Source organism: Caretta caretta, chromosome 1, assembly GCF_965140235.1.
Source record: "Caretta caretta isolate rCarCar2 chromosome 1, rCarCar1.hap1, whole genome shotgun sequence".
Classification (NCBI taxonomy): Eukaryota; Metazoa; Chordata; order Testudines; family Cheloniidae; genus Caretta; species Caretta caretta.
Window position 1 is genome coordinate 343,182,167 of NC_134206.1, and position 21,747 is coordinate 343,203,913.

Here is a 21,747-nt window from a genome sequence, read left to right on the forward strand (position 1 = left end):
ACCATCACGTGGGAGGGTGGGGGTGGAGTTCCTACATTGGTGGAAAAACTCCTTCGGTCACTGCAGACTGTGTCTACATTATGGGGTTATGCTGCAATAGCTGCAGTGTCATAGCTGTGCCATTACAGTCCCCGTACCGTAATCAGGGCCTTAAATTTAAGATTATTTCAGTCTCCGGCCTGTCTCATACTGGAGAGATTAAAGGAGGAGATCACATATTAATCCAGACTCTGGGCCATTCAAATTTAAACTCAAAACCTGAAAACAACTGAACTGGTCTTTTCCCCTCCACCCTTCTCAAATCTTGGTTTGTTTTATAGATCTCATGGAGACTTTTTAAAAACCCAACCAAGCTTGAGGACTGTATATGCCCTACTGTATTTTAAAGCATAGAAAACAAAAATCCTAATCTCTCTTGCACTGCCAAGACGCAATAACGAGAAAGATTTCATAGGCTAAAGCACTCGAGGGAAAAATTAAGGTTGACCTTTCAACTCTGCATTTCTTCACCTCGGAGTGTTTGATTCCTCCTCTCCCCACCAGGGAATTTACTTTCAAAATAAAATCAGGAAGAGGGGGGTGAGTCATGAACCTTGTAAATTCCGTGACCTGGAACGATTTGGCTTGATGATACTTTAATCCAGTGGGGCCGAGAATCTTTGCAGGTCATTCACTGGGTCCTGCAAGCAGTCCCTGACCCACAGGTACTGCTGCCTATTTGGCCACTTACTGTCCCTCCCCCCTCCTCTAAGGCCTGTTGGAGGGGATCAGCTTAGGAGCTGCTCTGTGCCTACACCCACTCTGGCCCAGCCTCTAAAAGCTCAGCAGAGGATCTCACCCCATTTCTGAAAGGTCCAAGCAGGTTCTAGAGCCTTGTCTTGGCTGCTATTGTCATTCTACAAAGGCTCCCTCCTCCCATTACCTCCACTTGGCCTTGTCAAGACTAAGTGTTGCTTTTTAAAAAACCTCACTAGCTAACATTTTAATTGAGAGCTTTTTAACATCTAATCATAGAAATATAGGGCTGGAAGGGACCTTGAGAAGTCATTTAGTCCAACCTTGTGCGCTGAGGCAGGACCCAGTAAACCTAGACCATCCCTGACAGGTCTAACCCGTCTAACCCATTCTTAAAATCCTCCAATGATGGGGATTCCACAATCATAGAATTGTAGGGCTGGAGGGGACCTCCAGAGGTCTTCTAGTCCAGCCCCCTGCACTCAAGGCAGGACTGAATACTATCTAGACCTCCCAATCTTTCTTGGAAGCCTAGTCCAGTGCTTAACTTCTCTCATAGTTAGACCGTTTCCCCTCATGTCTAACCTAAATCTCCCTTGCTGCAGATTAAGCCCATTATTTCTTGTCCTACCTTCAGTGGACATGGAGAACAATTGATCATTGTCCTCTTTATAACAGGCCTTAACATATTTGAAGACTTATGTCCCCAATCAGTCAGCTTTTCTCAATACTAAGCATACCCAACTTTTTGACCTTTTCTCATAGGTCAGGTTTTTAAATCTTTTACCATTTTTGTTGCTCTCCTCTGGACTCTCTCCAGTTTGTCCAGGTGCTTCTTAAAGTGGGGCGCCAAGCACTGGACACGATATGCCAGCTGAGGCCAAGGGACAGTTACCTCCCATGTCTTGCATACAACGTTCCTCTTAATGCACCCCAGAATTATAGTAGCCTTTTTCACAACTGCATCACATTGGCGACACATTCGATTTGTGATCCACTATAACACCAGATGATCCATTAGCACCTAACGGAATTAACACTTTTACAACATGTTGGTTGGCCATGGCCAACCCTGGGAGAGAGGGGGAGGCTGCTCAGACGTTCTCAGGCAGGATGGTGATAGTGTTACTGTATTTTTGAAAATAAATCTTGCTAGAGCATGGGACCTTTGTGAGAGAGGGAGCAGGAAGCAGCAGCCACTCAAACAGGATTATGGTTTTATCACACTAAAATTTGGTGCAAGGTTTGGCTGTCTTGGCTGTCGCTGCTCGTTGGTTGACTTTCAATGCTCCAGAACATGGCCATTTTGTTACTGAACAATCATCCACAAAGCGAGAGTCAGGCTGAGGCTGCTAGTGAAATGTAAATGTAACTCTAACCACTGGGTCTGCGTGAACAAACATCAAAACAAGTGAATTTGTCTTGTTCTAACTGGGCTTGTTCATTAGCTCTCATTGAGAGCTACAAAACAAATCACGGGTCACAATCAATTCAGCTATTGTTCATACAAGCACAATGATTCTGATTTCAGGGAAATTTTGTTCAAGGCATATGACACAAAAACAATTAAAGGAATTTTGATGGCGCTTAAAAACTCATCTCTGGGCAGAGATTAAAGAGACAAACTGAATACAGCCGTGTGTGTCTGTGTATAATAATGGTGGCCAGAACTCAAATTAAAATGATACCTTTACTTCCAAAAGCTATTAAATATAATTATATTAATTTAACATATTTTTGGTCTGGGAATACATTAAACTGGAGTTCAGGTTGAATGTAAATATAAGTAATTTAAGGGTAAAAAAATCAGGAATGTTGCAATTTTCCCATAAACATGTATTATAAACCTGAGGAAATTTAGAGTTAAGGTGAGACTTAGAAAAGAAATCCAAACATGGTAGATATGGACATGAAAAGTGGAAATGCAGCCAAACGATCTTTACCCGTGTCCTGATGGGAAAAAAATGGAGGGAAAAATCAAATGTACTTTTAAAAATCAGTTTAATATGATCTGGGACCACAAACACTGAAATGCTACTTAATTGTATGGCTATTGAATGGCATCACTTCCAGCAGAGGTTGGTAGCAGCTAATCAGGGAGTCTGCACCTCCATGTGAATCATTAGATTGAGGCTTTGCCCACCCACAAACTTGCAATGGTTTTAGTTAATTTGACTCAACCCCCCGTGTGGGCCCTTATTTTGATTTGAGTGGTTTATTTTAAATCTGCTCCAGTCAACTTAAATTAACCTGAATCACATCTTAAAGTAAGCCAGCACAACTCTGTATGTTGGCAAGTCCTGCATACAATCTGGCCATCTGGGGAAGTTCTAGTGATGACATCTCACTGTGTCACAGAGCTTTGGATGGATCCTTGAAGGGATTCCTGAGGGCTGCACTGATAAAGCTGAGACCTTGATGTTCAGTTAATAAGAAGATGCCTACATAGGTAACACCGGATTTACCAAGCAGGAACATACCATTAAAATCAGCAACCGACATCACAACTAAAGCAGTGGTTAACTGCAAATACGGATATGAAGGGCCAAAAAAGCAGAACCCAGGTTTTGGATGGTTAACATTTCAGAGATTTATTATGATTTTGGATGTGGTTGAACTGCAAACACAAGGCCACTATTTTGACCTAAAGCTTTCCCAGGGCTAGAATAATCTGGTTAGCTTAGCGACCAGTCTGGAAATCAGAAGCTCTGAATTGTAGTCTTGACTTTGTTACCTGGGACAAATCACGTTACCACTTCTGCCTTGTTTTCTCCATTTGTAATACAAGTATTAAACAAATTAGTCCTTGGTCATATAAAGCAAGCAACTGTAATGGAGTCCCATGCTCTCTACAGCTGGAACTGATGAGAACTATCATAGCTTTAGCGTTCTTAAGCCATTAAACTAACACAGATGGTGGCAGCAGATCCTTGCCTTGCTGAGGATATAGCAGCTCTCACTGCCCTTAACCTTGATTTGTTGGAATAAGTTGGTAGCAAGCATAAAGAATTACTCAATGGAGCCCCAGTTCTGTGGAGATAACTGGGTGTGGGATGCAGTATGATAGCAGATAAGTAATGTCCTTTTCTTCAAAAAGGCATGACTCATCATAGAGCCCACTCCAGGAAACTGAAAAGCTCTGAAGGTGTCTCTCCAGAAGATGACTAATCGTAGTCAGTTGTGTTTCACACAAAGGAAACCTGCAGGTCTCAGACTAGTAAACGTGCTACTGGCAATCTCTCACAGCAGCAGCAAAGAAATAAAGTTTTGATAATGATAAGGACACATCATAGCAGACAGTCATCCCAGAAAATTAAAATAGCTAGGGAGAGAAAAAGTTACGAGCACACAACTCAAACAGCTTGTGCAACATATGAAGCCAAATCTGGATTCATGCCAGAATTCCAAGCAATAACACTCTGTAAGTGTGTAACTTCACAACCAACATACACAATCCAAAAGCTGCAGAGAGACCAAAGAGAAATAATGCAATCAGCCAGCCATTTAACCACAGCTCTGGTAAAGACAGACCTGTTGTACCAATGTCAAGTGAAATGAAAAGTTGGATGGACATCAAGATCTGCAGCCAGCTGTAGATAAAAGCCTGGGGACCTTTGATAGCCTCAAACTTGCAAATCAAGGTCTTGCAATGAAGGGCATTCAGGTGTGGGAAAAATTTGGCAGGATGATGAAGTCATTAAAGTGGAGCTCTGTCATCACATTGGGAAGGAATCTTGTCCGAGTCCATAGTGTCATCTTATCCTTGCAAAATGTAGTGGAGGATAGATCAGTCACTAGACCATGAGGTTTCCTTGCTCTACAAATAGAAGCCACAGACACTGGAAAGAAAAATTTTGCATGCAAGAAACCTGAGCTGACAGGAATCAAATGGCTTTGAAAGAGGCCTCAGTAGCTTAGATAAACCACAATGATACTCTATAACACAAGGAGCTTCTGGACTTGAAAAGGGGGATTTGAAACACAAAAAGCCCCTCATGAACCTGCCCTGCCCTCAAACACAGGCAGCAAAAAAATAAAATAGAACCTATATTAAGTCTGATGAATTAAGAGCCACATTTTCAGAGGTGCTGGGGCATCCACTTGAGCTGGAGTTGTGAAGCTCTTCTGAAGAGAATCAGGTCCTATATCTGCAACTTAGACAGTTGAAGGGGAACAACACTTGGGAATGATTTGCTTCAGCAATCTCCGATCCACAGGGTCTGTTAGCTGTTGGCCCATCTTCTGTGACCCCAAACAAACTAACAAGAGATTTTGATGGATCTAAAACAGGCCTTGTCCATAGTCATTGGGTAGTTTACCATGGGCATCATGGCAGACTTGAGTAATCAGAAGTGATTGGAAGGACAGCCATGGCTTTGGGAATTGATTTGAGGAGGGTATTTCCCTGAAAACCAAGCAGCAGGGAAGAAAGTAACTGAGAAGGAGGAATGGACAGCGGAGACCACAATTATTGCCTGGGTGGAGGGGCTGGTTCAATGTCATGATCACACTGAAAATGTGGAAGTCATTCGTGGGCTTCTCCATCCTAGGCAGGATGTGGCTATGGTCACTAGAAGTTAGAACCTTTCTACATTGTAAATTGTCCACTGAGTGAGAGCTTCTTTATGGGAGTCCATCAGCAGACATAGCTCACGAATCTGAGTGGACTGTGGCTGGGCTCCGCAAATGTCTCCTAAGGAGCGTTATGGATATCAAACAATAAGGAGGCCAGTAAGCCCAACATTCAGTGACGAATGACTGAAACATGCTGAGTCTGGCAAATTCGTTTTAGTAAGCTCATGATCAACCTAGAAAGAAGGAAAGCTGATTTTGAGACAACAGCATCCAGGAGGACGGGTGCCAGCCTTGACATGTCACAATTCAAACATAGCAGGAGTCGGCCTGAAATGGAGCAGCGAGTCCTACCATAGTCAATGCCCAGCTGGGTTGCTGGATGCTGAAGCAAAGACTTGTCCATTGAGATCTTCTGGGTTGACTTGGCATTAGGCTTAGTAGAAGCTTCAGGGGACCATTGGCTGTTTTTACTATGCTCTCACCTAAGTACCTAGCAACTCAAAGTGCTATCTCGTAGATTACACAGCCAGCAGAGCCACAAAAGGCAGGGATCATGCTCATCTGTGAGGGATATATTCTGACAGACCTCACAGAAGCAACTGAAGGCAACGAGCGGCTTCTCAGACATGCCTCAAAAAACAAACAAACAAACAAACAAACAAAAAAAACCAGCGGTGGAAGATAAAAGAATCACCAACAAAAATAAGATCTCATTGTGGAGCTTAGTCCTACCTGCCTCATTCCACACAAAGTATCTGAATAAACAGTTCTGAAGCAGCAGGACTGATGGATACAAATCCTGAGGAAATATGGTGGAAGATGTCCAGGTATAATCTGAAGAGACACAGGATTCACTGTGGCTCACCAGCAGTGTAAGTGGTTTCCGCTACCATCAGCAGTGAAAATGGAACTAACAAAGGTAGGTGCACCCACTGTTGAGCCGGTTCAGAGAGACAGTTCTAAAGCCTGGAGAGTTCCTAACAGTCACACAATGTGGAGGCCAGGAGGGATGGGCATATATAACCAAATATTATACCCAAAGGAGGCTTTGGGCATCCATCCCAAATTTGAGATCAGGGCTTGAATGAGCAAGGCACTGTACAAACACATAGTAAGAGCCAGTCCCCAGCCCTGAGAAGTTTATAATCTTAATAGACAAATCACAGAGTGGGGGAAAGGAAGTGTTATCCGCTGTGATGTGGTGTCCACCCCACACAAGGCCTGAAGGGGTTAAGGTGGCCAGGTGGGTCAATTAACTGCCCAGGCTGCACCTGGAGGAAGAGCCAAGGAGCAGGGATTAATTAGATGAGGTTCAGCTGGATGGGAACAGGAGGGAACTGTATAAAGTCCAGAAGCTGAGAGCATCTACGGGCTGCAGGGAAGGAGTCTGCAGTCACTACCTGAGAAAACGGGTGTTTTTGGGACTACAGAGGGTAGTTTACAGTTACTCCGGGGAAGAGGTATTTCGGGCTGGCAAACACAGAGAAAGGAGAGAGCCAAAAAGGCTCATGGGAAAAGCAGCAAGTTACAGAATAGAGCAGATCTTGTCTGCTGCTGAGAGGGTCCCTGAGCTGGAACCTGAAGTAGAGGCGGGCCCAGGTTCCCCACCAGTCATGGAGGAAGTGACATAGACCGGGCAGAGAGCAGACTACCTGGGACAGTTTGCCCCAAAAGGCTTTGTTACCCCAGAAGAGGAGGATGCACAGTGACCTGGCCGGAGGGTCAAGCTGCTAAGGAGCTCCTGAAGTTGCAAAGATGGGTGGAGAGACTGCCAGAGGACGGCACAGCACCTCTGGAAGGAGCTAATCCCCAGACCCGCCAGGAGGAAGCACCCTAGCCTAGTGGGCTCCATGACATCCCCATTCTATAGATGGGGAAACTGGGGAACGGAGATATTAAGTACCACGGTTTCCTGTAAATCTGTAACAGAGGCAAGGATGAAGTCAGATTTGCTGAGTGCTATCCTTCCTCCTCTGTAGTCACTACTAAAAGAGAACAGTCACCAGCAGTTACCACATTTACTATTAAGACAGAGCTTGTCAGTAAAAGACTGAAAAATAAATTTGGATTAAAAAATGGAAATAATTTTGTGCAACCCCCTTCCCACTGCTGTTTTCTTTCCAGCTCTCGTATCAGGAAATATTGTGGTGCTGCCTCTGCGTTATTTGGCTCCCCCAGATAATGCAGACATTGAACTGGAAAACCTAAGAGTTTAATAAAACAAATAGTGATTGGCCCTGAACATAGGGCAGGATGACCCTGGCAACACATCCGCTCCCAGGAATCAGTTTAGTTTCCTTATTAGCAGAGCCACTGCGGTTAAGAGTGGTGTATCCAAGACCTCTTGCACCAATCCACTACCAGCACTGCGGGAGTGCTCAGATTACAACAGTGCAGTGGTCCAATGACATGCCATCACACATCTCGCTGCAAGAACAGTAAACAACGATTGAGGCTGAACACATCTTGATCTGATATGCTGTCAAAACTACATTTTAAAGGGACATTGCCAGGCAACGGTTTTTATTTCATAAAACAAATCCCCACACATTTTAGATTATTAGAACTGAAGTTTAAAAATCAAATTCAATTTTCACTAGTCATACTGGTTATTTTTTGTAGCCTTCCCCCAGTTTAGGCAACACAATAGGCTTGTTCATTTTAATTTTTTATTTTTTTTTCTTCGAGTCAGTTTCTGCTGAGTTTGCTTTCACGTTTCCACATAATAGCACAACACTGGGAAATGCTTCAACTGACAACACAGCAGGGAAATCTTTACTCATCAGTAACAACTTTCAATCTGAATTTTTAAAAGTATCATGGAAAATTTTCTGCTTACATTTTCCCAATAGCTTTGTTTTACAAAGCCTGTACGGTGGGCAAAATTTTGACATCCCATTAACTCTTGAGCAATGCTTCACTGCTAACATCCCTGAGCACAATCATTATTTGTATCAGGTACAAACACAGGTACAAATCCACAATATCTCTGTGCCCACTGTAGTCTTGTGTTTATGCATCAGCCATGACAAAAATGAAATAATATTTTACATACATTTCCGGGGACCATAGAACTCCATATTACCAGGCTTAAAAATCAATGTTCTAGGAAAAGCAAAATGAATCCTGGGGGATTTAAAGTAATTGTAAAAGTAATCATCTTCATGTACAAAAAGCCCAGTCCTCAGCAGGTGTAAACAAATATAGCTCTATGGACTCCAACGGATCTATGTCAATTTACACCAACTGCGGATCTGGCCCAAACACTGCATCCCAGGGACAGTTCTATGAAGAATCACAGCTGCACCTTGGCTTGTCCCAAGTGAAAGAGCCGAACAGCCAGTTGAAATATTTCATATTTAAATTAAATGCCTCTGCTTACATCCATCAGGTACAAGCTGTTTGGCTGTCTTAAATCTCCCATTACAGCATCCTCTGCTGTACTCCACACATGGATTAATAGATGCTTTATACTTTTTAGGTTACAGCTGATCCAAGATTCCAAAAGAAGAGAGAGAGAGTTTCCTAAATAGAATGACTGACACGATTGTGATGAGAGACTTTATTCAGAACATTATCTAATTCATTCTACAGTCAAGGAAACTCAGGTACTTTGAGACAAATTTCTAAAGAAAACTGCTATGAACTAAAGAGATTGGGCATAAAACCATTTGTATTGAAAACTTAGCCAGCATGCCTTTAGAGAACTTCATTCATTAACATTCTTTCTGGCAAGGTTTCCATATATCAGTGTTCATTTTATACTTTAATTTGGTTAGTAGGTCTTTGTTTAATCGTCCTATTGAAAGGAGAACAAAGAAGGTTTAGGCGATAGAGTGAAGTAATGCATGATATTTTATCTCTGGAAAGCCCAGGACAAAGTCACAGGCTCTGATACCCTCAATTTTTTTTCTCCTTCCAGGACATTGGGAATCGCAAATCAGCTGAGGAGCATAAAGATCCTCACTGTACTTAACTGCAGACACCTTCGGAAGAGAAACACCTTGTCAACCATGGAAATTATGCTTTGCGTGCTACATATACTTCTGAAGTTAGATTATCTGGGTAAAAGAACATCTCCATAAATCCCCTTCAATAAAATTGCTAGGCAAGACATTTTCTTCATACAGGTTTTTCCATAAGATCTTGCTACTAGGTCACAGATTTTTCTGGGTGCAAAATGTGATTATACAGGTAACGAGTTTGGTTAATTACAAACACACTGGGAGCTAGTTTTTTAGGATTCTGCACTAGCTTTCAGGCACATCCTACGTTACTGATGAACACACTACACACCTGAAACATTTAAGTTTGACTTCATTCAGTTAGAGATCCAAAATGTGCGTCTTTAAAACACAAAAGGGCAGGTTTGGAGCTGCTGTAAAATGAAACAGGCTCCCTGACTTAAGTGGAGCTGTGCAGATTTACACCATATTAGCACCTGGCCCAGTATTGATAGTGAGATTCAATAGGTTTTTTCCTACTACCTAACTTTTATAAAGTTTTCCTTAATTTTACTATTAGTATCCCTTGCAGTGGCTTAAATCTACTACTTGTTCTGATTTACTGATTAAAAATAATATCCCATCTTGTTTTTTACATATATGTAGAGTTATCTCTCTCTTCTTTATTTATTGAAAATTAGTTCTTTCCTCATAGGTCTTTACTTCCCAAACCTTTGGCTATGTTTATTATTGTACTCTGAACAGTCTAATTTACAAGACAGAAACTTGTCCTGTAAAGACAAAGACCAGCAAACTTTCCTCTTTGATAAAGCCTTGCCAACGTAACAGGCATGACATTCACCACATGGACACCGCTCCATCAAAAGAAATAAAATTGAAAGCCCCAAAACCACCAAAAAAATAAAAATAAAAAATCAAACCACAAAACACAGCAGAAAAGACTCCCAAGCAAACATACAGATCAAACACCCAACTAAAAAAAATAACTAACCTCACACCATCAGAGTTTCTATAACCTGAAAAGGGATAATAGCTAGAAATTCCATGAGGTCTATTTGAAACCTTGCTATTGTGAATCTCTTACATGGAAGGAATTAAAATAATCAACTGAGGGGTGGACTACAAAATGCTAATGTAGGTAATTTTAAAATGGCCACTCAACAGCAGTCAGATGGTAGCCACTTTTGGACCCTGATTATTCTTTTACACCCAGTACTAATACCCTTGACTTCTGATCTATTCCAGTGCAAGTGAAAGGAGAATCAGGCTGTTCATTTCTACTGTCCAAGGCTGGATTCAACCTTGTGACCTGGTGAAAGGCTTCATCTCCCCTTCCCAATCCCATGAGCCATTCAAGCCTTCTGATAATCATTCTTTGGTGATGTTACTGCAAAGATAATTTATAAAAAAATGAATTGAGTTTAGGAAAACAACCCTGAAATAGCAAAGGACAAACACACAAATTCCTGAAATGCAGAAGTGGCAAATGTGAGACTTTTCCATTTGTATCTCAGTTGCATAATTTAATCGTTTAAATGTGGGAAGTTCTGATTCACTGAACACAGGGGGAAATTGATAAACAAGTTACCAAAAGCTAAGTTCTTTATTGTGCAACCAAAGCAAAGAGGACCAAAGACAGTATATTTTGTGTGTACCTATGATACAGAAAAAACAAGGATAAGTTTTAAAACGTCAAATCATTCAAAATTAGAAATTAAAACCAAGAACAGTCTTGGCTAATGTGTTGACTGGTAATTAGGGATAGAATATAAATGAGGTGGCATTGAACAAAGAAGGTAACAGTGCACTTTTAATAAACCAATTTCATCCATATCTCCACTGATTTGCAATTTAACAGTCATATCAGGAAAACCTAATTTCTTTAACTAGACAAGATGTTTTAAAAAACATGACTAATTCATTCTCATTAATATCAATTTAGATGGCATTTTAAAAAAGTAATTCGTAATATCTGTGCAACAGGTTAAATGTTTGCATTCTAAAACTCAAGATGCTTATTACTGTACAGTTCAAAGTAGGAGCACCCCAAAATTAAATAATGAAGGCTGGATTTACCCTATAGCTTTTGAAACGTAAGGCATGATACTTAAAATCTAATGCTATATACTTGATTTACCTCTCAGACACACTGTACTAAAATATCTAATACTGTCACATTTTTGTGGCATTCTAGAGAATTATTCCTTTGTTTAAAATGGAGAATAAAACATACATTTCCATAGCATACTTTATTTGTCTTTGCAAGGTAATACTGATTAAAAGATACACTAAAAGAAAACATCACAACAAACACAAAATGGCATAGTACGCTTTCTAGTCTTTATGGAATACGAACGACACTTCCTTTTTCTAAATGCAAGCGCAATCATTTTGACAAACACACGAACACTTGCAAATAAAAGGATCAGCTCCAGCTACAAATTAAAACTCAGTTGTTACCATTAAAACTGCTAGAGCCCATTGCCTTAGGTCCCGATTGAGAAAGGCACTTCAGTACCTGTCTCACTATGCATAAGAACAGTCCCATTTCATGCACTGGGATTACTCCCTTCTTAGGGTACGTCTACACTACCCCGATCGCTCTGTCGTCGATTCCTGTACTCCACCACGGCGAAAGGCGGAAGCGGAGTCAACGGGGGAGCGGCGGCAGTCGACCCCGCGCCGTGAGGAAAGTCGACCTAAGATATGTCGACTTCAGCTATGCTATTCTCGTAGCTGAAGTTGCGTATCTTAGGTCGATTCACCCTCCCACCCCCCAGTGTAGACGAGGCCATAGAGTTACACGTATCCTTAAGTACCTTCCTTAATCAGGGCTTTAAGCAGAATGTTGGTTGGTTTCATTAGTGGGCCACCCGGAAAGCTCCTTTTGGGGTGGGTCTATCACAATCCTTTAAAGCCACAGAAATGGCCATAAATCATACAGAATTTTCATACCTGCTAGGATTAGACACTCAAAAAACCCCAAACCGATAAACCTTAAAAAAACAAAAACCCAAACTTTATAAATATCAGGTATTTACACGAGAGAACATCTTTTAATGAGAAGTGTTTTTACACGCTGATGAAATATACAAGCAATGAAAAGGTACACTGACAATGACTAAAAACAAAAAGTATAAAATATATTACAGGTCCACTGAAAACAATTCACATGGAAGAAAAAAAAACCCCTGACACAATAGAAACTTTCTTTTAAAAAATAGAAGATATTTCACAAAAGCTTGAACATGTTTATTTTATGTTAGTACTAAAAATCAAGGAAAAAAGCTTCATATATTCTTATCACAAAAATATTTACCAGCCCACTTTTTTTATCTTCATGTTATGCTTATCTGGCTATGCAGGGATAGAGCTTTGAAAACTGTATTCTGACTACAGAAATCATTCCAGTAGGTCTCCTTAGATTACAGTTACTGCAATTTACATGTTTGTCCTCTCTTTTAACACCTTAATGAAAAGGCTTAGGAGAGAATAAAAACAAATCAAAAAGGACAGAGGAGATATCTTTATTTACAATATTTGTCATTGTTGCTGCTGATCTGCAAGAGCAGGAGCTATATTGTTAACTATTTAACCCTCGGTATCACTCTATGTGAGTTTCCTTCAGTAAGTGAAAGCCAGTGACAGAACATAATAAAATCTAAACCACTGGGGCCCACATAGTTTGGAAAAAACAACAGTCCAGAATGGACAGTGTATTTTTGTTCCTGATTCATTCAGGAGTCAATCCATAAAACCTGATGACGGATGATGAGGCAGAAGCACAACGGAGCCGTCTGCCACGGAGTCAGTGCTGAAGTGACTGTACGACTTAAATCCACCGCGAAGACTTCAGTGGGCTCTGTGCTTCCGCTTCTTATGTTTTTTATCTTTCTTTTTGCTGGCACACTTAGAACAGAACCATTGCATTTCTTCTGGGGGTGCAGCCGTAATTCCAACACAAAGCCTATAAATTTGACAAAAAACCCACAAGGTCTCAGTAAATCAATGTGTTACTTTTCTTTCTTATCCAAACAGGATGAACTTTTCAGAGGGGAAACAGAATCTGACTAAATTTTTTAGTCCCAAACCCCTCAGATTGGAAATTTAAACCCTCTTGTTTTGAAACAATGAATTTCTTAGACTGCCACTTATATAAGAAATGGGTTTTTTTTTTGTAAAATAATATGAGAAGTCTACTGCTTTTGGGTGTAATACCCCAGATTTAAAACAATGCCACATCATCATTTAAAATTATTTGTGGAAAAGCCCTTCGATTTTGTTTAGCTGTCTGAAAAAAAATACCTAGAAAGTGATTCACTTTTTCTAAAAAAGAGAATGTGCTTCAAAATGTTTTTTTGTTTTTTCATATAATGAGCCCATAACTTGAAACTTTATAGCTATGTTCATGGTGTTTAAGTCCTGTTGTTCTTAGAGTACGTACCAGTATCTGATATAATAATAGTTTCAAAACTATTATTATTGGTTTTAGCAGAATATTTTCCTATAAGTTCTAATGGAAACAAACGAAGAAACATGGGCACCCTTGCAACTTAAAATTTACTTTTGCAAACTTCCAAAGTAACAAAGATAAAAGTAAAATCTTCCGAATTACTAGTTTAAATAAAAAGGAACTGTCCAAATAGTATTCTAGCTTTTTGTGAATAACCACATGGTTTCTAGGACAGCAGCAAGGTGTGAAAAAATGGCACAGAAGAAGAGGTTACAACAACCTACCAGTGATACCAATCATCACAGTCATCACAGCCTATCATTGGACTGCCATCATCAGCTTTGTTGCAGCCAGGACAGATCCAGATCTGGTTACCCCATTCATCTCGGATCTGGTATAAAAAGGGAAGAAAAAGTTGATTCTTTTTAATGTCAAGTAAGCAAACATACCTGATTTTCTCAAACTTACATTTCCTGTTTATCAGTCAAAGCTATCTAATGTTCACTCTGCTCCTGGAAAGTATACCTAAGAATACTCTAACCACAAGTGCTTGGCAATACCATTCTAATTGATTTTGCTATACTGGATTCAGATGGTAAAAACAAACACTGTTTTACACTGCTCTGTAAACCAGTAAAGCCAGTTAAACCACTTGACCCAAGAGAATAGCAATCACCATGGTTTAACAGTACAGATTCTTAGCTGCTGATACCCTCCCAGTGATCTGGGGACTGATTTCTTTTTTAATTTTACACTGCTTATGGATAGAACAATGGTAGCCCCTTGCATAAGATAATAGTCTTACATGTATGTAATAAATACAGTGCAACGTGCATATATTGCCTTATTACTTATTAGCCAAACTCAACTACCTGATAAGATCAAGGATATAAAAAAGTTGTTACTGAGTAACTTTCCATTCCTTTTATGACATTGATGTCACAGTACAATTTACTAAAGGGTAAATGCAATGAGAGAGGCAGATCATTTACAATATTAAGCAATTGTTTACTAAATTCATCTCATTCAATACCTTATGATGGATTTTGGGGGGGTATTATTTCCAGTTTAAACCACATTACAATTTTTAAATTTCAAGATTGTTTCATTAAACAGGTCTTTTGTATTGTTTGGTAAAATCTAAACGTTCACAACTGTCAGAGGATCTACACTGATTTAACCACTTCTGTGACTTAAAAGTATTTAGAACAGGATTTCATGTATTTTCCTTTCAATATTTCCTAGAACACATGGTCATATATCCTGTATAGTACAGAGAATAACTTTTCTTGCTACCTGTGAGAGGCTTATAAGGATGACATTAAAAGTAAGGTTAAAAACAATAAAGGGTATTAAAAAGAAAAACTAAACACATTTTGGTCTGTCGATCACCATCCAAGGAAATCAGTGAAAATGCACAAGGACTGCATTCAGTTTATAATTCATGACTGACATCTCTTAGCTTCTTGGAAAGGCCTGTAGTTTTTTTCATTCAAAACTAGATTGCAATAAGCACAGGAAAATATGATGCAGGGCACTATTCTACCTTGACAGGGAGATGGAATTTGGTTTGAATGATCTTGGATTGTAATGATCATTCAGATCTACGTATCAAATCTTACTCTGCAAAGTCATTTCGTGTTTGTGCAAAAATGTTTGCTCCTCATGTAAACTGACAGTTTGGACTTTTGGATGTTAGGATCACACAAAATATTTTCTCTGAAGGAATCAAAGCTAAGAAAGAATCACACACTGTCACTCGGCTGCAAACAAACAATGCTACGATCTACGGTAGTGAAGATTACAACCAATTATAACCTGTTTTGACCAGTCTTGGCAATAAAATGCCTAGCAAAATTAGCACTGCCCTTCCAAGATAGGCACTAATTTTTTGTAGGTGTCTAATCTGGGAAGTTCACTGTTTTCTTATATGAATCACCACTGCAATCACCTAGTCTGACCTCCTGTATAATACAGGCCATAAGATTTCTCTGATTTAATTTCTGGTTGAACTAGGGCACACCTTTTAGGAAAACATCCAATCTTGATTTAAAAATTGCCAGTGATGGAGAAAGCACCACAACCGTTGATAAATTATTCCAATGGTTAAATACTCGCACTGTTGATAATTTGTACCTTATTTCTAGTCTGAATTTGTCTATCGTCAACCTCTATCCACTGGATCTTGTCATATTTTTGTCTGCTACATTGAAGAGTCCTCTATTATCATGTCCATATAGGTACTTATAGATTGTGATCAACCTCCTCTTTGTTAAACTGAACAGATTAATCCCCTTGAGTCTTGCACTATAAAGTTTGTTGTCTAATCCTTTAATCATTCTCCTGGCTCTTCTCTGAACCCTCGCCAATTATCAACATCTTTCTTGAACTGTGGACACCAGAACTGGACACGCTATTCCAGTAGCCTAATACAGAGGTAATATAATTTCCCTACTCCTACCTGATATTCCCATTTATACATTCAAGGATCACTTTAGCTCTTTTAGCCACAGCATTGCACTGGGTTCTTATGTTCAGCTGATTATTCACCATGACTCCAAGTCCTTCTCAGAGTCACTGCTTCCCACGATAGAGTCCTCCATCATGTAAGTTTGACCTACACTCTTTGTTCCTAGATATATGACTTTATATTTGGCTGTATTAAAACACGTATTGCTTGCTTGCTTGTGTCCAGCTTACTATGTGATCCAGATCACGCAGTATCAGTAACCTGTCCTCTTCATTATTTATAACTCCCCCAGTCTGTCTCATCTGCAAATTTTATTAGTAATGATTTTATGTTTTCTTCCCGGTCATTCATAAAAGTGATCAGCAGTGCAGTGGTTTTCAAACCTTTTTTCTGGGGACCCAGTCGAAGAAAATTGTTGATGCCCGTGACCCGGTGGAGCTGGGGATGAGGGGTTTGGGGTGTGGGAAGGGCTTAGGGCTAGGGCAGAGGGTTGGGGTGAAGGGGTGAGGGCTGCAGGGTGGGGCCAGGAATAAGGGGTTCACGGTATGGGGCGGGCTTATGGCTGGGGCAGGGGGTTGGGGTGTAGGAGGGGGGTCAGGGCTCTGGGCTGGGGGATGCAGGTTCTGGGGTGGCGCCAGGGATGAGGGGTTTGGGGTGGAGGAGGGGACTCTGGGTTTGGGGAGGCTCTGGGCTGGGGCAGAGGACTGGGGCACGGGCTTACCTCAGGCAGCTCCCGGTCAGCGGCGCAGCAGGGGTGCTAAGGCAGACTTCCTGCCTGTTCTGGCACCACGGACAGCACTGCACCCCAGAAGCAGCCAGCAGCAGGTCCGGCTCCTAGGCGGAGGCGCGCCAGCGGCTCCACGTGGCTCTTGGCTGCAAGCACCACCCCCTACCCACAGCTTTCATTGGCCAGAGCCCCATGGCCCCCCCGCCTAGGAGCCGGACCTGCTGCTGGCTGCTTCCGGGGCGCAGTGCGGTGTCAGAGCAGCTAGGGACTAGCCTGCCTTAGCCGGGCAGCACCACCAATGGGACTTTTAATGACCAGTCAGCGGTGCCGACCAGAGCCACCGCGACCTAGTGCCTTACATTCCGCAACCAAGTACTGGGTTGCGACCTGCAGTTTGAAAACCACTGCAGTAGCCAAGAACCGATCCCTGTGGGACCCCACTAGAAACATGCCCACTTAATGATTCTCTGTTTACAATTACATTTTGAGACCTATCAATTAGCTATTTTTGAATCCATTTAATGTGTGTCATTTTGCATTGTTTTAGTTTCTTAATCAAAATGTCATGCAGTACCAAGTCAAACGCCATACAGAAGTCTGTGTATGTTACATCAGAACTATTACCTTTATCAACCAAGTCTGTAATCTCATCATAAAAGATATCAAATTAGTTTGACAAGATCCATTTCCCACAAGCGTATGTTGACTGGCATTAATCATACTATCCTCATCCTTTTTTACTTCTTTATTAAACTGAGTCATGTATCAGCTGTTCCATTATTTTGCTTCTTACAGTCTTCTGGAATTTCCCCAGTGTTCCACGACTTACTGAAAATCAACATTAACAGTAATGGCTCCTTGGCCAACTCTTTAAAATTCTTGAATACAAGTTATCTGGACCTGCTGATTTCAAAATATTTAACTTTAGTAGCTCTGTTTAACATCCTCCTTAGTTACTGTTGCAATGGAAAGTATTTGATCATCTGATATGACTACACTATCTGGCTTTTCCCAAACAGAGAACAGAAATATTTATTGAACACCTCTGCCTTTTCTGCATTATTATTTACAATTCTGCCATTTCCATCTATTAATGGACCATTACCATTGTTAGGATTTCTTTTGTTCCTGGCCATAGTTTTTTCCTTGAGTCCTTTTGCTTCCCTTATCAATTTTCTACAATTCCTAGCTTCTGATTTATATTCATTACTATCAACTTCATTTCTTCCATTTGTTATATAAATATTTTTTAATATCTGATTTCACTACCCCCTAAGCCAGGCTAGTTTTTTAACATTCTTTCTTGATGGTGGCTTTTGAACATCTAGTAAAATGTTCTTAAGCAGTTGCCAATTATTAACATTTTTCTGATTGTAATGGGAACACTCTAAGGCACATCCAAGCTTTAACCCCACCTGAGATATGGCAAGCTCACAGCACATGCTGGATTGGCTACAAGCTGTATGCAGGAAGCGTGCAGTGCTTCAGAGTTGCACAAGTATCTGCAACCTTGGTACACTGATAAAAAAAATTAGTAAATAATAGTGTACTGCACAAATTGGAAATTACTGCTGAGTGCTAATTCTAAACTTTTCCTATGTGAGGGGTTCTTTTCCTCACTGAAGGCTACATCTATGGCAAGCATTACAAAAGAATCTGAAAGATCTCAAGGAGAAAAATATTCATGCTCAGACAACTAGAAAACACCCAAATGGAACTGTAGTAGACTTTCCAGAAGAAAGACAACCGTTGGCTGAGAATAAGCATAAGACATTTATGTACAAGCAATTTTTTGAATAAGTTATCAACCCCTGAAAATAGGTGCATGTAGAGAAGGGGCTGCATACATGTGACTAACACATGACACTGTATTGGCACGGCACCTTTACTTTGAAAATGAGAAGTCACCGTGAAGAAGAATTCTCAAAAGATTGATCTCAATAGCATTAAGACACACACTGAAGTATATCACATACCACGTAGGTACTGACAGTCTCTGTCACCACACTTCTGACTGGCGCTTTGGAGCCTCCTGCCGCAGAGACCGCAGGAGAAGATGGTGGAATTAGAGCAGGCGAGATGGTAGCTTGTGGAGGAGGAGGAGCTGGAGCAGGAGGAGGGGTCACCAGGACAGGAGCTGGTACTGGGGATGGCACGGGTGGTGGTGTTTTGGGCCGACTTACAGGAGTAGATGGTTTAGCCTCTGGGGCTGACACCACTTTGCTGATGACTCTGCCAGACAAAAAGACAGACACAGAAGAGTTGTTGTAAAACAGTAAAATGTTATTGGCTAAATATAAGAAAATACAAAATGGACAATTCACTTTGCCTTTCAGAAAGCAAAAAGGTTGCTTCCACACAGCTTTAGAACAGTTTTCATTGCACATTGCTCCCTATCAAACAGGTTGAAATAGACAGCCATTACAAATTGAACTCCAGTGCCTGACACAGCCACACTGCTCTATAGCTCACTGTATATAAATACTCTCTATGGCTTTACAGAAACTAAACTCGCTACAGAAATTGAGATTCCCAGTTAGTGGGAAATATTAGAAAGGAAAGTTACTCAGCTGTGGGCAGCACTGATTTTAATCTTCAAGCTGAGGGGGCAATACCACTCTCTAGGAGTCTACCTTAGAGGTTCTACAAATATTTGAAAATTTGTTACTTCTTTCTTCAAATGTTTATAGACTGAGTGGTGGTTTTAGTCAAGATAAACAAATGAGAGACACACAATATTATTAGCAGCTAGCATTAACTGCTACCTTCTTTAGTAGTTGAAGTAGTAGACAGGATGTGGCTCTAATAAATATACACTAGACAACAATCATGCAGAGGCAGGAGGATGGAGTAGATAATCTGATTATTATTAAGTAAAACTTGGAGTGCACAGCACTTTACAGAAAGACTAAAGACAAGGTTGCTGCTGTAAGAATCTTACAACCTACGTTAGAAACAAAGTAATGTTGAAACAGAAAGATGGTATAATGAAAGGGAGGGGATGGTTCACGCAAAAAAGGGTTACAAGGCTGCTTGTTTTCACAAGGGCACATCTTGTTGGAACATTTAATTAATTTTTACTTTGCCAAGTTAGTTTGGGAATGTGGGCCACTGTTGGAGAGACTGTGCAAAGAAGTAGGTTTTGAATAAAGGAAGTCACATGGCATACAGGATCAAGGTGAGCATTTCAGGTATAGGTGGAAGCAAGGAAAATGGAATGGAGACGCTTGTGAGTGAATACAAGAGGGTCACGTAAAGGGAAGCAGAATCAGAGCAGGGCAGTGGCTGGAGACAAGAGACAAAGGGTGAAATTCTGGCCCTATTGAAAGTCAAGGGGAGTTTTGTCATTGACATCAACGGACTTACAAGTTCAACAAAAATGCAGACAAGTCAGAGCTGAGTAGAGCCTCAGACTCATCCGGGGGAGCAACTCCCGCTATAATTTCCACAGTAATAGTGATAGAAAATTATGATAGATCATCACCTGATCACCAGCACAAACAGAGACAAAAAGTAGCAAGAAAATATCTCTTTCTAGGAAATAAGTTGTTAAAAAATACTTACCATCCTACACTTAAAGATTTTCATTAAAAGGGGATAAAGCATTCTTTAATGTCACAACTGATTCCTGTTGACAAGAATGCCCGAAGAGTACACTGCAGCTATTCTCCTGTGATACTCAAAATGCAGTGTGGCTAGGACTGGGGCCATGTCTGCATTCAGCACATAATCTAAGTTAAATTGTACAAAAGATTTGAAACTGTAAAATATTTAATGCTATGCTGAGGTATTAAAATAAAAAGATGTATTGTACTTCTATTGAGATAGCCTATTTGCACTCCTAACTTAGGACCATGACAAGAATCATAGTAAAAATATATATAGCTCACAAAACAAGTTTTGATATAATTAATCACCATACCAACTATATTACCATTCAACAAGGTTCAACAAGGACAAGTGCAGAGTCCTGCACTTAAGAAGGAAGAATCCCATGCACCGCTACAGGCTGGGGACTGACTGGCTAAGCAGCAGTTCTGCAGAAACGGACCTGGGGAATTACAGAGGACCAGAAGCTTGATATGAGTCAGCAGTGTGCCCTTGTTGCCAAGAAGGCCAATGGCATTTTGGGATGTATAAGTAGGGGCATAGCGAGCAGATCGAGGGACGTGATCGTTCCCCTCTATTCGACATTGGTGAGGCCTCATCTGGAGTACTGTGTCCAGTTTTGGGCCCCACACTTCAAGAAGGATGTGGATAAATTGGAGAGAGTCCAGCGAAGGGCAACAAAAATGATTAGGGGGCTGGGGCACATGACTTACGAGGAGAGTCTGAGGGAACTGGGGTTATTTAGTCTGCAGAAGAGAAGAGTGAGGGGGATTTGATAGCAGCCTTCAACTACCTGAAGGAGGGTTCCAAAGAGGCTGTTCTCAGTGGTGGCAGAGGACAGAACAAGGAGTAAGGGTCTCAAGTTGCAGTGGGGGAGGTCTAGATTGGATATTAGGAAACACTATTTCACTAGGAGGGCAGTGAAGCACTGGAATGGGTTCCCTAGGGAGGTGGTGGAATTTCCATCCTTAGAGGTTTTTAAGGTCAGGCTTGACAAAGCCGTGGCTGGGATGATTTAGTTGGTATTGAACCTGCTTTGAGTAGGGGGTTGGACTAGATGACCTCCTGAGGTCTCTTCCAACCCTAATATTCTGTGATTCTATTTCTGCCTGTCAAGGCCTAAACGTGAGAGGCAATAAAAAGAAGACAATCAAAGAGGAGAAACATTAGAAAACTAGCAATGGGGTAATGACGTGGGATTAATTCCTCCAGC

The 21,747-nt window shown here is 40.9% G+C and overlaps 1 protein-coding gene across 1 annotated transcript in view; it reads right to left on the bottom strand.

Annotated features, from left to right (window-relative positions):
• Positions 1-10,859: 10,859 nt before the first annotated feature.
• Positions 10,860-21,747, bottom strand: part of TAF3 (TATA-box binding protein associated factor 3) — a 141,367-nt gene continuing 130,479 nt past the window's right edge. Inside the window, exons 5-7 of the mRNA XM_048836639.2 lie at positions 18,902-19,157; positions 14,013-14,119; positions 10,860-13,242 (exon numbers count right to left, since the gene is read on the bottom strand). Of these exons, the coding sequence (XP_048692596.1) occupies positions 13,128-13,242; positions 14,013-14,119; positions 18,902-19,157 (478 nt within the window). The 3' untranslated portion in view covers positions 10,860-13,127. The remainder of the gene's footprint in view (positions 13,243-14,012; positions 14,120-18,901; positions 19,158-21,747) is intronic.